The sequence below is a fragment of the Harpia harpyja genome, chromosome 6, assembly GCF_026419915.1.
Source record: "Harpia harpyja isolate bHarHar1 chromosome 6, bHarHar1 primary haplotype, whole genome shotgun sequence".
NCBI lineage: Eukaryota > Metazoa > Chordata > Aves > Accipitriformes > Accipitridae > Harpia > Harpia harpyja.
Window position 1 is genome coordinate 647272 of NC_068945.1, and position 14467 is coordinate 661738.

The 14467-nt window shown below is 35.6% G+C and overlaps 1 protein-coding gene across 2 annotated transcripts in view; it reads right to left on the reverse strand.

The window, feature by feature from the left end:
- The window catches only part of ARFGAP3 (ADP ribosylation factor GTPase activating protein 3), a 35128-nt gene that overhangs the window by 9690 nt on the left and 10971 nt on the right, over window positions 1-14467 (reverse strand). For both annotated transcript variants that reach the window (XM_052789832.1, XM_052789831.1), the window contains exons 5-11: window positions 12656-12739; window positions 10888-10975; window positions 10432-10488; window positions 8610-8656; window positions 6257-6402; window positions 2605-2730; window positions 1896-2018 (exon numbers count right to left, since the gene is read on the reverse strand). In XM_052789832.1, the coding sequence (XP_052645792.1) occupies window positions 1896-2018; window positions 2605-2730; window positions 6257-6402; window positions 8610-8656; window positions 10432-10488; window positions 10888-10975; window positions 12656-12739 (671 nt within the window). The remainder of the gene's footprint in view (window positions 1-1895; window positions 2019-2604; window positions 2731-6256; window positions 6403-8609; window positions 8657-10431; window positions 10489-10887; window positions 10976-12655; window positions 12740-14467) is intronic.

A 14467-nucleotide genomic window follows, 5' to 3' on the forward strand; every position in this document is an offset into this window, starting at 1 on the left:
GCACTCTTTAAAAAAAAAAAAAAAAAAAAGTTCTCCATGTTTGTGTTATGATTAGTCAGGACGCTTGTTTTTGCAGTTTATAAGAAATGTGACACCTTCAGCAGCAAAGCTTCCCACCACTGCACACAGAAAATAGCAAGGACAGATCTGGAATGAACTTCTACAAAAAGCAGGAGTCTCTCCCCTTCTCTCCTGACAGACAAAAAGCCACAGCAAACTTTGTCAGTGCCATATGGATGTGTAATAACAAACAAGGTGTTCATATACATATGAAGCTATCCAATCTCACAATGGCCATCAAAACCATGGGATGGGGCAGGGGCTACAAGAGCTGATTTTAATAAAAAATGACTTATTTTCTCCATCCTTCCCCCAGAGATTTTCATAACTTTGCAAAATACTTCTTCAGTATTCGGGGGGTGGGGGGAGGAGAAAGGAAAAACTGCATTCAATAGAAAATAAGATTTTACATTGTTATGTTAATAAAGATTTTATTAATTGTAGCAAAAAGAAAAATCAAAATCCAAGGATTTTGAGAGGCTTCAATTATATATATAAACCTTGAGACATTTAGCTTGCTTAATTTACAGATACTTATCAGCACTCTAATATCCAGCATGATTATTTTGCTTTTGGGCATAGACTAAGATGATAGTAAAATTACTTTATCTCTATTTCAAAGTCACAGCTTGGAATAAAGGAGAACAACCACCTTACAAACCTTATGAAGTCCAACAATCTGACTTTATACTTTCTTTGAAGAGAATGAATTTGTATACCAACTCCAATTAGATTCTACTATTGCTGTAACTAGAAGAACAAGAGCCGGGAACAGCTAGGTTACAATTTATCTTCTAATTATTGAACCAAAACACATTAAAAAGCCTCTTCCATAATTTATCCTTTGCCTGCTAGTAGGCTTATGAATAATTTGAGAGCAGTAACAGTTCTTTTTAAGGAACAAATAGGGAAGCACTGAAATGATACTTTCTATTCTACAAGACTGCTGCCAGTTCACTTGGTACCACATTTGCATTTCTGCCACTAGTGATTACACTACAAAGTAATGACACAAAGGCCTTTGTGTTTTTATTTTCCTGTCTACAAGTAATTAGGTACAAATTTTCATATTTCTGTGGCACCAATCCAATAAAGGCAGTTTATAAAAGCAACACCTGTTGCCATCTATCAGCCCAGAAACAGCTGTTTCATTGCAATTAGTGCCTGTAGGACTAATTATTTTTTTCTCCCTCCCAACAGCAGTATTTTATAATTTGCATTGCATTCATACGCTGATCAAAAATTCGTCAATTATTTTTTCCTTACATTTTCTGTTCAAATACATAAAAGTCTATCAAATAAGACTGCAGACACCTACACAATACAACCAACACACAATACCTCAAAAAGATTTAAGTTTTTGCACTTGGCATGCATCCATGCAACTGTAGGATATCTAGTATCGCACTTCAATACTTGTTTAATTTTAAATTGGAAGTTGAAGACAGTACCACAAGAAAGAAAAAAAAAAAAAGAACAAACACAAGTCATTCTGACAAAAATTCATTGGATTTGGTATACAGTAAATAAAAGCTTATATGGCAACTGTCTGTAAAAGTAGAGGCTAGACCCTAAAAAAGACAAAACCTGTAAACCCATAATTCAGACTACCTTCTCAGAAAAAGTAGCTCTTCTTTATAAATACATCTGTCATTGAGGTAAGGCCAACTATTCCACAACTTTCCTGATTCAGATGTCCCCTGAAAAAATCCTAAGTGTGTAGACATGTCCAATGTTTTCTGTTTTGCTCGTAAGTTCCAAATATATGTGTATACTTGAATACATAACTTGCGTATACTTCTGCCCCCACTCAAAATAAAAAGCTTACACATTACCTTGAACTTGAAGAGAAATATGAGTCTTCTACATCATCAGTGTACTTTTTCTTCGGCTTTGCAATTGCAGGTGTTTCCTGCTCTATTGTTTGCATATCTGAGGTGACTGAGTGAGAAATGCCACTGGGGACAGGAAGAAAATAAGTATGTAAAGAGATGACAAAGCTCACACCCTAAAAAAAAAAGAAATGAAAGCCCAAATCTAGTTTCTGAAGCTTGCTGATAAAACCCAAGCTACACAAACATCTAAGAATAAAGGAGGGGGAAAAAAAAAAAAAAAAAAGGCCCTGGAAAACTCAACTGTCGTTCTCTGAAGTAGTGACAGGACTTCTGAACACACAGACCATTCCAACAGCTGGAAAACACAGCAATGTGACTTTTTAGAGTTTTGGCTTGTAAAAGACAGACTATACTTAGGTTGGTAGTGTTCACTGAAAACATCCTGACTACCTTCCTCAGAGTCAGCTAATGGAGGCAAACATCCTACAGACATCCTACAATTTAGGTTAACACCTGTCTGGCAGGTTAGAACTTAAATCTATCAGAAGCAAACCTGCCTCCTCCCCCTGACAAATACTAGATTCTTTTATGATATTGTTTAAGTTTCCACAACATACTTTAGTATATTTTTTCATTTCCTAAGCAAAATGAAGGATAACTGCATAAAGCCACAGAGTATTTTAAAGACAGTTTATAGAACTTCACATACCTTCTGTTGCTGCCAAATCCCATGCCAAGTCTCTCCAATTCATTTTTCTTCTTACCAGATAGATTTAACTTTTCTTCTTTTGTTTTGATATCAAGATCTCTGTAGGCCAACCGTAAAGATGATACGCTAGAACAAAACATGCAGTTAACATATAACTGTAAAATGCTATACTGAAAGCCCAACCCAATAATATTGGTAGAAAATTAACAATATATATTGTAGCACTGTATTTTGTATGTTCTGTGTTTACTGAAAATAATATTAATTGGATTAAATGCCAACTATAAGGATGGGAGAAAGCCAGTAGAGGAGCCTGTCTAAACAGTACCCCAGCCTGTGTATGAGCAGGTAGTCTTTTTCAAAACAAATGTGAAACATGCTACCGCTAAAGTTCAGGATGGAGTTTTGCATCACCATTAAGTCAACCTGGAAGAGTCTTTTTTCCACAGTCCTAACCCTATATGACACCAAATAATTGTCAAAATTATCCAACTCTGACATACTCAAGTACTGTGGCATTCATGATATAATACGAATAATGCTTTCCCCTAATGCACAGCTTGGCCCTGCTGTGTCTCCCTCCCCTCACTCCCTGCATGCTCCTACTGGTTTTAACACTTGCTATACATACACTCATGAGACAAGTGCTAGAGGCAGATCACACTACATTGATGCTGCCCTTCCCTATGCCCCAAAAGGTGTCTCAGAAGAGGGGAGAGAGTCTTTGTACTCCCAAAATGGAATATACTCTGTATTACGGAAACTTTGAAGCATCCAAAACTTATCAGTTCCTGCACAGCTGGCAACACATTTTCTCATCTGAAACATCCTCACAGTTTAGGTACAGTAAGCTGTCTTTCTGAGATGCCATGAACCTTCCTATACCTCAAAACAATCTTAACTATTTTCCAGTAATACCAGTGTAGCAGAGACAGAAGTTTCTAATCCTGATTACAGAATTGTAGAAACACTGCTTAAACTTAATTTGTTAGTTTAAAAAGGACACAAATAGTAACTTGAATGAGCAATGAAGCAATATTTTAATTCATAAGTTGTGACTGGCATAAAGTATAAAGGAACACTATCAGAAGAAAAGTAAATGAGACTTGGGATGCTGCTGGTAGACATCCTGCTGCAAGTAGAAAGGAAGTATATAAGTCTGAAAATCCCTTGTAACTTTCCATCCATTTTGTGCAGAAGCAGGAATGAAAAGACAAGTTTTTGACCAAGAAGTATTTTCTTCCAGTGTCTCTCCTAACTATTTGATTACTAACAGGCTCTTCCGAGCTTGATTTTTTCTGGTCCGATGCATACTGACTTAACTTTAACCGAGAGTACAAGATGCCCCTACCAAAGTTCATACCCTGCTGGTTAGTGCATCTCCTGCAAGACAGGAGCTGTGTGGCTGAACCTGTCAGAACGAAAAGGGCACAGCATCTAGTCATCTCCTTCACAGACAAGGGATGTAAGTACCAGCCTGCTATAAGGAACGAGACATCACTCCTCCGCTGACGAGGCATTTCAAAAAGGAGGAGAGCCATCACAATCTTGCGATGATTAGGTATCCTTTGACTGGGGCTTTCCAAAGGACTTGGAGCCAGGACTAAAAAAAATCACTACATCTTATGTTTAGATGCTTATAACAATAAAAGTCAGACACAAACCAGGATGCATCTGTGGAATGACTTCTGAAACCAATAAAATCAGAAAAATACATCTTCAAAGCACAGAGTATGTTCAGGGATGTTTTAAATCAATTCTTACAGTTTAGGACCAACTGTTACACAGAAAATTGAAAATGTTCTCCAAAATTCAACTTGAAACCACTACTGATAAAATCTACCCAGCAATTTAAGGTAGACTGCTAATCTTTCTACTTATGAAATCTGTTTTATGAAAATCTTATTTGCTGTTGATTAAAACAAATGGGGATACTGATCAATTTTTTTTAAAGTAACTCCAGTTACCTATTCTCTTGTCAGTGCACAGCAGAAAATAAAGAAACTGTTTACCAATTATAAAATCGCATTTTAAGTTTTAAGCCTCAGGACTCTTTCTAAGTACTAGACTATAAAAGCATCGCTTCAATTCCCACCACGTAACAAAGCCACACCGAGTTAATTTACTAAAGGTCATTACTCAAACTTTTAAAATTAAAACCGCCACACAAATTAGTTGGAAGCAAATGCAATTTTAAAAGTATTCACCCTTCTTTAATTTTGGTATATACTGCCATCTACAGTTAAAAATCAAAAAAAATTAATCTCAAGGGAAATGCAGTTATCTTGCCTCTATTGGGATTGGATCTATAAACTGAGGTGTATGTGCACCTCTCATGTTTGCAGACATTTCTAGAGGATTCCGGCCACTGCAGAAAGCTTGTAGCGACCTTACAGTAAAGGTTGCCTTGGATCTATACAGATTTATACACTTCTGAGACAAAACCCAAATCACTACTTGGGACTTTCTTCCAAACTGAATAATATCATTAAAGAATAATAACAAATAATAATGAACAATCATTTTTTCTTGTTATTTAGTAGTCCATTCCTCCGAGTCACTCTACAGGTAGTTTTTGGCAAGCACTGAAAAGCATGACTTTGTGGTAAAAATACTTCAGAAAAAATAAATTATTCCCTTGTGATTAATATTTTCAATGCACGCAAAACATCTGTTTCTGCAGAGGCTACATAAAAGTGAGCAAAAGGAGTAGGGAGGAGATTACAGACCAAAGAGCTTGGTACTATGAGCTCCAACTGATCCTGTAATTATGTAATAATTCAGAAAATTTCTCAATAGGTTATAAAAATGATGCATCTTAGCACTTGAGAGGATGTTAAACTTTACAACAGTAAAAGTGTACACTAACCAACTCTTTAATAGTCTACTTTTGATGACAACTAACAAAATGTTAGAAATCAAAAACGTGTAGCAGAGAAATGTAGTGGAAGGAACCAAGAACAGCACCCTCTGAGCTTTAGGGTTCAGTATTTATTAATTAAGATGGACTAACAGATTTGAGGCCTCAGACAAAAATATTCAAAGGGTTTTGGTGAAAATGAAGGCAGTTCCAGTATAAAACAGCTGAAACTTAAGCAGATGATTCTAGCCATACTTAAATTCCCCCCTGCCTTCAGCATAGAAACTATTGCCCTGAGCTGAGTATTTGTATGTTCCCTATGCTCTTAGAAAGACTGTTTCAAACAGTATTCAGTTCACTACACCAAAATAAACTAGGTAACTAGCATGGGGTAAAGAAAGTTCAAGAGGCAAGAGTCTTCTGTGATAATACTTAAATTTAACATATTTTAGATTTATTTCACTTTTTATTCACATGTATCAGTAGAATGACTCCTAATTTTCTGTGTTAAATAAGAATAACACTAAGGTTATTTTTAAAGATAGCGTTTGGCTATTTCTACAGTAAATCATCAACTGTAGAAACATATACTTAATGGCAAAAGAAAAAGGGCAATGGCAGAATTACTGTTTGGCCCACCTCATCCACATTTGTTTGTTATTTTTTTAAACCAAGAACTGAAGTTTTATTTGCATGACCTAATCTCTGGTAGTATTTAAAATGTTGACAATTACTTCATTAATGTGAAATTAGGCTTCATGGTTTACCATTGTATATATAATTCATACTTACAGTGGCTCTTCCTTCTCAGTTTTCTTAGTGCTATGAAGATCCTCTTGTTCCTTCATTTTATCTACAGCTTGTGCTTGTTTTTCAATCTCATTAAAGCTTTGGCTGCTCACTTTTTGTGCCCCCAAACCACCTTTTTTGGCACCAAGCTTGATTTATCGAAAAATAAAAACAAAAGCCCCAACATTATAACTGAGACAATCACCTCAACTGACTTAACAGTCAACTTTGAATGCAACAGCAAACACTATACACTGTTCGGGAGCATATGCAAACAACAATGAAAATCTGGAGCAGAGAAAATATTTTTTCATGTTTTGAGCCTCTACACGCTCCTTCTAAGTCTTACAAATTTATTTAGCTCTGCAGTCAACCATCTCAGGGTAACGAAACTATTATAGTTTTAATTGTTCAGAGGTTGGCATGTTCAAATAAATATTATAATATATAGCACAACTTTAGTTTCTTAATAATGATTTTGTTGCATAGGAATAACAACAAAATTTGTTGCAATGGAACCCTTTGGTGCTCATTCACTTAATTCACAATTTACATTTAGAAGTTGCAAAGATTCTTGATTTAGTTCTCATTGGCCAGTGCTACTGTGTTATCTTAAGTATTGATTTATTCATATTTTTAATAAACATGTACATAGGTATTTACTGATTTATGGTAGGAGAGCAATACACAAGTTTTGTATATACTTATATGCATGATTAGCCTTTGCATGTGACAAAGCATTGTAAACTTTTTCTAGATAAACACATCAGCTGAGAGGTTCCAGTTTTGCACTCGTTCTTTTAAAATAATGCTATTTCTAGTTCATATTACTTCAATACAGGGATACATATTCTTTCATTCTGATTATCAAAGATTTGAAAACACTTAATACTACAAATACGAATAGATACAATGATGCTGATTCAGATGGTGGCACAGCACTCAAACTGCTGTTCTTAGTCTCCTGTGTGTTTAGTTCCTCATCAGCAACACTGCAGCAATATTAATTTTCACAATACATTTCCCTTAACCTTTTAACACTTTAAAGTCTTCATGTAAAAGCTCTGGTCTATGTACATACAGTTTTAGGCTCTGACACTACAGTTCACAAACTGTATGTGCATCTGTGAACCCAGTTATGTTGTTCTTGCTGTAAGGGAACATACCTGCATATACCACTTAAAGTAAGAAATTCCTCTTGCGTATTAGGGCCCTCTAGTGGGAGCAAGAAATAATAGGTTTCAATCTAAATTAATCTGCTCCAACAAACCTTCAAAATCTTTTGCCATACAACAGCCCAGACTTAAAAGAAGTGACTCTCTGTAACATATTATCACCCTAATAGCGTAATATTAGGGCTAGTTTCATGGGCCTCAAGAGCCATACATTCAAACCCTAGCTTTTCCTAGCTAACTTGAGTTAACTTGAGCTGTCTTACTCAGTTTTCAGGTTCCTTGAACCATCATTCTGACATACTCAACTCTCTCATGCCTTCTTTACAGAGACCAGATGCCTAAGAAAGTGCTAAGTCCCCATACAGAAATAAGTCTGTAAACTATCTTGAACCTATCTTGAATTGAATGCAGCTGCAAGTTATCTATAACTACAACCAAATACCATAGTGCTGTGTGGTACGAGATAAGGACTGCTCCAGAAATACAGGTCTGAATGTCTCAAACTCACTTTGTATTGACAGATTACGCCACACATGCACATTTAGCCACTCAAAAGTGCTACTGGAACTCCCTCTATTTTCAGGATTTGCTACAAAAAGATCTCAGTGCCAACCAACTTAGGTGAAAGCCTGAAGAAGCCCTGCAACCCAGTATCAGCAAGTGAGAAGAAAGGTTACAGGGCACCAGCAGAGTTACAGGGACAACGGTTGTGAGAAGAACTGAAGAGAAGTGGGATACAGATCTTGACATCAATATATGCTTTGACATTTTTATTTTACTCATTTTTGAAAAAATATCACCTGCTGTTCAGGTCCAGACAGCACAAAGAAAATGACACTCAGATATGCATGTGGACGTCTAGACAGTTCACTGAGCAATATACATGCAAACAGACTTAGAATTTATCTGAGATCCGAAAACAACCCACAGATCTGAAGCACGCTACTACATAATAACAGTAACCTGTTAGACAAATTCATCTTAACAGTAATCCATTTTCAAACAGACCACTGAATGTTTTGATATAGAAATGGTTTTCAATTCCATTTTAGTTTCATAAATTGTTACCGATGCAAGTACTGTTTAGTGCTAACTTACATGATACATTTCCATATTGCAATCTACATATTTCTAGAGATCTATAATACAGTTAAAAATATGCATTATTTATATACACTTACCCCCTTCTTAGCTTGATTTGGCTTCTTTTTTAGGAAGGTGGTGTTGTCTGCAAGGGTTAAATGTACATTACTTGACATACAATTTCATTAATTCCAGAACTGCAGAAGATAATTTCCACAATATCAGCCTCAAAATAGTTTTTGGAATTTATTTTAACAGTTTCTGCACTAAGAGACTGAGATACTAAATGAGTTACAGGGAACAGAACTGTGAATATCTCCAAGAAAATGTGGGAAACTGCCTCTGTTGGAGGATACGGCATCTCTTGCAAATACAATAGGAATAAAATTACAGCTCAGTTTTCAGTTGTGGATACCTGCCAGTAAACAGACCAAGAATGCAGGACTTGCTATTCTGAATCAGACTAGAGGTCCACCTGATCCCATACCATTTCCAAGACGAATTGTTTCCTGGATAGAAAGGTATTGGCTATGTTTAAACCCACCAATGATACAGATAAAACATACCTGTATCATCATAAACAAAATCACAAGCATTATCAGTGGGGACAACATACTCTATCACTAGATTGAACAGATTTGTTCAATTGCCTAAGTACAGTATTGGGAGTCTAGATTTATACATAAAGTTTGAAAGTCCCCGTCTTAATGCTTTGTATTAAATCTTGAAACATAGAAATGAACCTATGTTCTGCTCTGCATGGTCTGACACAACTCCTAATCTTGATATTTTTAATGAGACCCTAGTAGGACTCACTACATTCTGTAAGACACTGTATTGTGCCTTCTTGACAGCTACCCTGAGCCCAGGTAAATCTCCCACAATCAGAAGTTTTCAATCAACAACTCCTATTGAATGCTTGTATATAGAGAAAAACTGGTTCGAGCTGAAATTTGGTTGGAAACAGGCATACACAGGACAGAGATTCTTCATAGAAGATACAACTTGTGATGTCCAAAACAAACAAGAAAAGCCCTTGCTTTATGACAACATGTGTTAAAGATACAAATGAGAAAACCAGGAAGTGTATGCAGTTAACTATTTTTCCTAGTCTCCAGCTCTCAAAAAAACCCCCCAAAACCACAACCAAACCCAACCAAGTGAATATAAAACAGTGAAGACGACCATATCTTCCTGAAGTACTGAGTTAGTCCCAGCCACCACTTCTTTACCACCCCTGTGCTGCTGAGAATCAATACTCTTTACTCTCAGAAACCTGCTCCTGCAGGATGATCCTCAAAATGATAAATCACTGATGTATTTTATTCTATTCTATTTTCCTCAACTTCTTTTTACTTACTTATAGTATGATACACTCTTCAGTGTTAAGTAAATTAAGACTCTGGACATTGAAGATATTGTATTACAAATACAAGATTTTTCTAGTCTAAATTTTTGTGTTCAGTTTTCTGAAAAGGGAGCCAAAACTGCATCTACATAGAAAGACTAACTATTAGTACAAGATGTGTTTGCTTAACATAAGTAACAGGCTATTAATCACAGCACAATGCTCTATTTCACCCATGTGCTTTAAATGCAGAACTTAAAGCAGTCTAACAGGAGGTGTAAAGCATTAATGGTCACCTTTATTAGGTGTGCTACCTGTAGCATTTAAATTCATCAGGTCAGCTAAGATAAGATAGATAAACCCAGAAGAACACTGACTAAAATTGATTTCTTAGAAGGAGTACACTGTTTAACAGAAGAAGTTGTAATACAAATTCAGATGTTTCAACTAACTCATGCACACTGATAGTAAAGTAAGAATTCCACATCTCTTCCCAGTCATATATTCCCTGTACAAATGAATATTTAAGCACACTATACTGGCTGCTATCTTCTTCCGCTTACACTCATTACCTAATGCAGCTTTTGGTGATGTACCAAGGCAATCAACACTTGGTCCATGATCTGGTCCTAAAACATAATGAATAACAAGGGTAAGAACATCAGAAGGCTCTTTAGAATGCTTAAAATGCCAAAACACAACTCACTGTACTCAGGGTACTGTTTGATACATATAGTGTAATGTGTTATTTCTATCACAGCTTTACCAGTTACTAAAAGAACAGCAGGCACCCAAATTCATCTGGAATCTTTTGAATCAAATTTTAATTTGGATTTCTATTAAACATTATTGAAGGAACATGCAGTCCCACACATTCTACCATAACTCTTCTAAAAGTCCATCCTCTCCAAAATTCTTGCATTACTAGCATGGTTAGGTTATTTAACTATTAAAGTAGGGTAAAAAGAGCCTAAACAAAGAGACTACCAGAAAGATGCAGCTTATTGTTAACAAAAATTCAGTCGTACCTTCACAGCATTCTGGAATATTTTCTGAAGTTTTCTGCTGTAGAGAAACTGGGTCTGGCTCTGATAACACCCACTCTGTATTCTTTGCCTTGAAAAAAATTATAAAATCAAAAATGCACACAAAATAGAATACAGCAAATACATACAAGCACTAAGCTCAAAGACTGCCTAAGCATCACTGACTACTTAATATTGGATTCTTATGACTACAGCTTCTAGGTTTAAAACCTGTTCCCAGAAGGGCAGTTATTAAAGTTACAAGAAATGCCTACCCTTATTAAAAACGAGCTCGTTTCAAACCGCTCCTGAGCACCTGTATTTCCCTCTCAGGAATTTCAGTATGTTTACCATCCAAAAAATAATATGCATTTTAATTGTACTTTAGGTTTATTTATTGTATGCTGGCTATTAATTGTCTTTATTCATAACAGTAATACAGTACAGGAAATCTGGATCATTTATTTACATATAATCACCAAGCCTTCTCCCCATGCTAAGCTCTTGCACTTCCAATTTTCTAACACTTAATTTTTGATTGTGAGCAGTCCTCCCAAGTCCTCCTCATGAGTCCTCCCACTTCCCTCAGACACATCCTCCCCTACAGGCAGGTTTGTGACCTGGTCACAACAATATCAGCTTAGTATTATCTTTTCCACCAGTGCTGTGCCACTGCCAGTTCATGTTTATTCAATCTCAAAACTTCCTGACATCTCTCTCAAAACATCCATACCCAAATAATCTCTTGCCCTGAGGTACCCAGACCGCTTGTCTCTAACCTCCTGCCTTTGCAGCTACCCGAAAAGTTTGCTGTGAAAATTTAATTTATCCTACCCATACATTCTCTTAAGAGGGTTTGTATCAAGTTCCTACTTCTTGTCCTCAACCACAAAAATATTTACAACACTTTTCTGCTTAAACTTCTTTCTCTTTAGCTTGTCTCAGTTTATGCTTTTCCCACTCAACTGCAAGCATTCTTCCAAGTTGCCTTTTGCAAACAGAAATATTCCATTTATTTTTCTACTATCAGGACAGATGATCTTCTGGTGAAGACACTAGACTAGAATTCACAATAACTGATTTTTTTGGTCTTGGCAATGACCATTTCTGAGTAATACAACAATGTTCCCAGTCTGTAAAATGTAAATACTCTTTCACTGTTTCGAAGATGCTGAAATTAATTTTTATAAGACATTCAAATATTTGCTGAAGTAGAAGTTCCTAAAATAAAACAAATAAATAGCAAAAAGGCTGAATTTCCCTTTAAAATGCACCATTTTTGAAACCTCACAAATACAACAAAAACCAAAATGAAAACCAACAGTAGCCATAGTCTTCAGAAAGCTACTTTAACATTTTCAAAGAGGATGCAAGTATTCTGGAGGAAGAAAAAAAGCTTCTGCTTAGCAAATGTTTTAAGAACCATTAAACTTCACTGATTAAAAACCAAAGTTATCACATAGTATACTTAAATCAGAGCACTCCCAAGCAAGGAATCATGAGTCCAAGTGGAACTGTATGCACACAAAAAAACCATAGTTTCATTCCACATTTAGCTACTATTTGGGTCATTCTAAATTATCACCTTAGAAAGTGGTTCACATCCAGGAAGAATTCTGAGACCCACAGAAGGAAAAGCAGATAAATGTTAACTCACTGACCTACCCTTTCTCTGTGAGGTTTTCTTTCAGGGTTTAATCTTCATCATAGAGCACACAGTTAACCTAAGTGTTTAGAAAGCTAGCAAGAATTAAATACAGGTAATCTATACCTTGAGAGAAACATGGGATGCAAAAAAGTCTTCCTCTTTGTTTTGAGGTGACACAGGTGGCATTCCACATCCATCTGTCCACAGCTAGAATTAGGAGAGAAAGCGAGAGAATTTTACAGGACAACACCATTAATATATTTTTTTCAAATGCACTAATCTTATAACTACTTTTTTTTTTCCAGGTTAAAATTTCTGTGATCTTTTTTTTCCTGGTACATAATTTTTCCTTACAAATTTATTCAAGCTTCAATATATGACATTCCTTTTTTTTTTTATTTCATACATCTTTGATGTGTTCCTTCACATTACCCATTTCCTTCCTAACAAAATGCTCAGTATAAGCTCTGCTACAATAATACTATCAATATTTAGTATCACTAGACCTTTATAATAAGTAAGGTTTTTCATATTCTCATATAAGGTATTTTCTCTCTAATATTCTTACTTTGCCCAAAGCAAAAAAACCTGAAAACATAACACTAGCAGTCACTGGAAACAGTTTTCAGAATAGTACCAGTGTGGCCTGGTACTCTGACGAATTTTCCCACCTAGTCAGAGAGTCCTCAAACCTGTGCTACACTTAAAGCACAGTTTTGCAAGACGCTAACAGCTTTGAGCAATGCCTGATCTCAGGGCAGGCTGGAGGGCCCGCAGTGCCACAGATCGTTCTTAGCATCGTGCAGGACAGGACTATAACCTGTGATCTGCACTCCAAGGTTACTCACAGGCAAATAATTTCTCATGGTTCTTCCTACTACGTGCAAAAGATACATGACCAAAAAGAATTACCTCTGTCAAAAAGGTTACTGAATGTGCAACAAGCTTACCTCATCATTCAACAATTGACTCTACCAGTAAGTTAGAGAAGAAATTTTTTAAAATGTGACAGGGGAGGGGATGGTTGGTACTAAATCGAATTATCTGAATAATTTACTTCAGCAATTTAGATAGCACATAATCACTTACGTTTGCAATATATAATTAAGAAATATATTTACTAATTTTTTTAAATAAAAAATACATAATTAATATCAAACAATTGGGTGGAATCTGTAATTGAAGCAAGATAATCACAGTTCTTCAAAGTGTCATTTGGGGAACTTACCCTCAACTTAAATGCACGTGGTATATTATATTTACTTGAACACGTTTTATGTCTAAAGCTGTTTAGTAAGTCAAAAGAAATATCCTCCGAAGTTAGTGATGTGAACTATACTGTCTATAACATTTATAATATAGCATAATTACAATCCATTAAATTTCATGCAATTTGATGCATAGATTAGAAAAAAAATGAAGCTTTCTTGCGTTTCTTTTAATTCCCACTCATCTGATCAACTTCAAATGAATCAGTCATGGACTTTAACAAGCTGAATTAAACAATCAAAGCATGCTTTCTGTGTATGCAGAAGAGAACTGTTGTCAAACTTATTTAACACCTCAGCAAACTAATTCTGCATATTTTTCTAATAACGTCTTCCTGTCAGCAACCTCACAATGTTTTGACAGTATGCATGAACTGTTTCAGCATTTTTATGGAGAACAACAAGTTCAGGACATATAAAACCTGCCAATTTTTCCAATATTATTTTTGTAGGGAAAAAAGCAAAACCACACATTTATTTACCTGTTCAAATCAAATCCCAAAGTACAAATATTTTGTAGTTAATTCTATTAGCACTTTTACATTTTTACATGCTGTACTTCTCAATAATAATTCAGTTCCAGATAAGCAAAAATAAAACCACTACATCGTTCACGGAGAAGTGCTGACATTTTTGTTATGCAATACCACTAATGTAATTTTGGAGC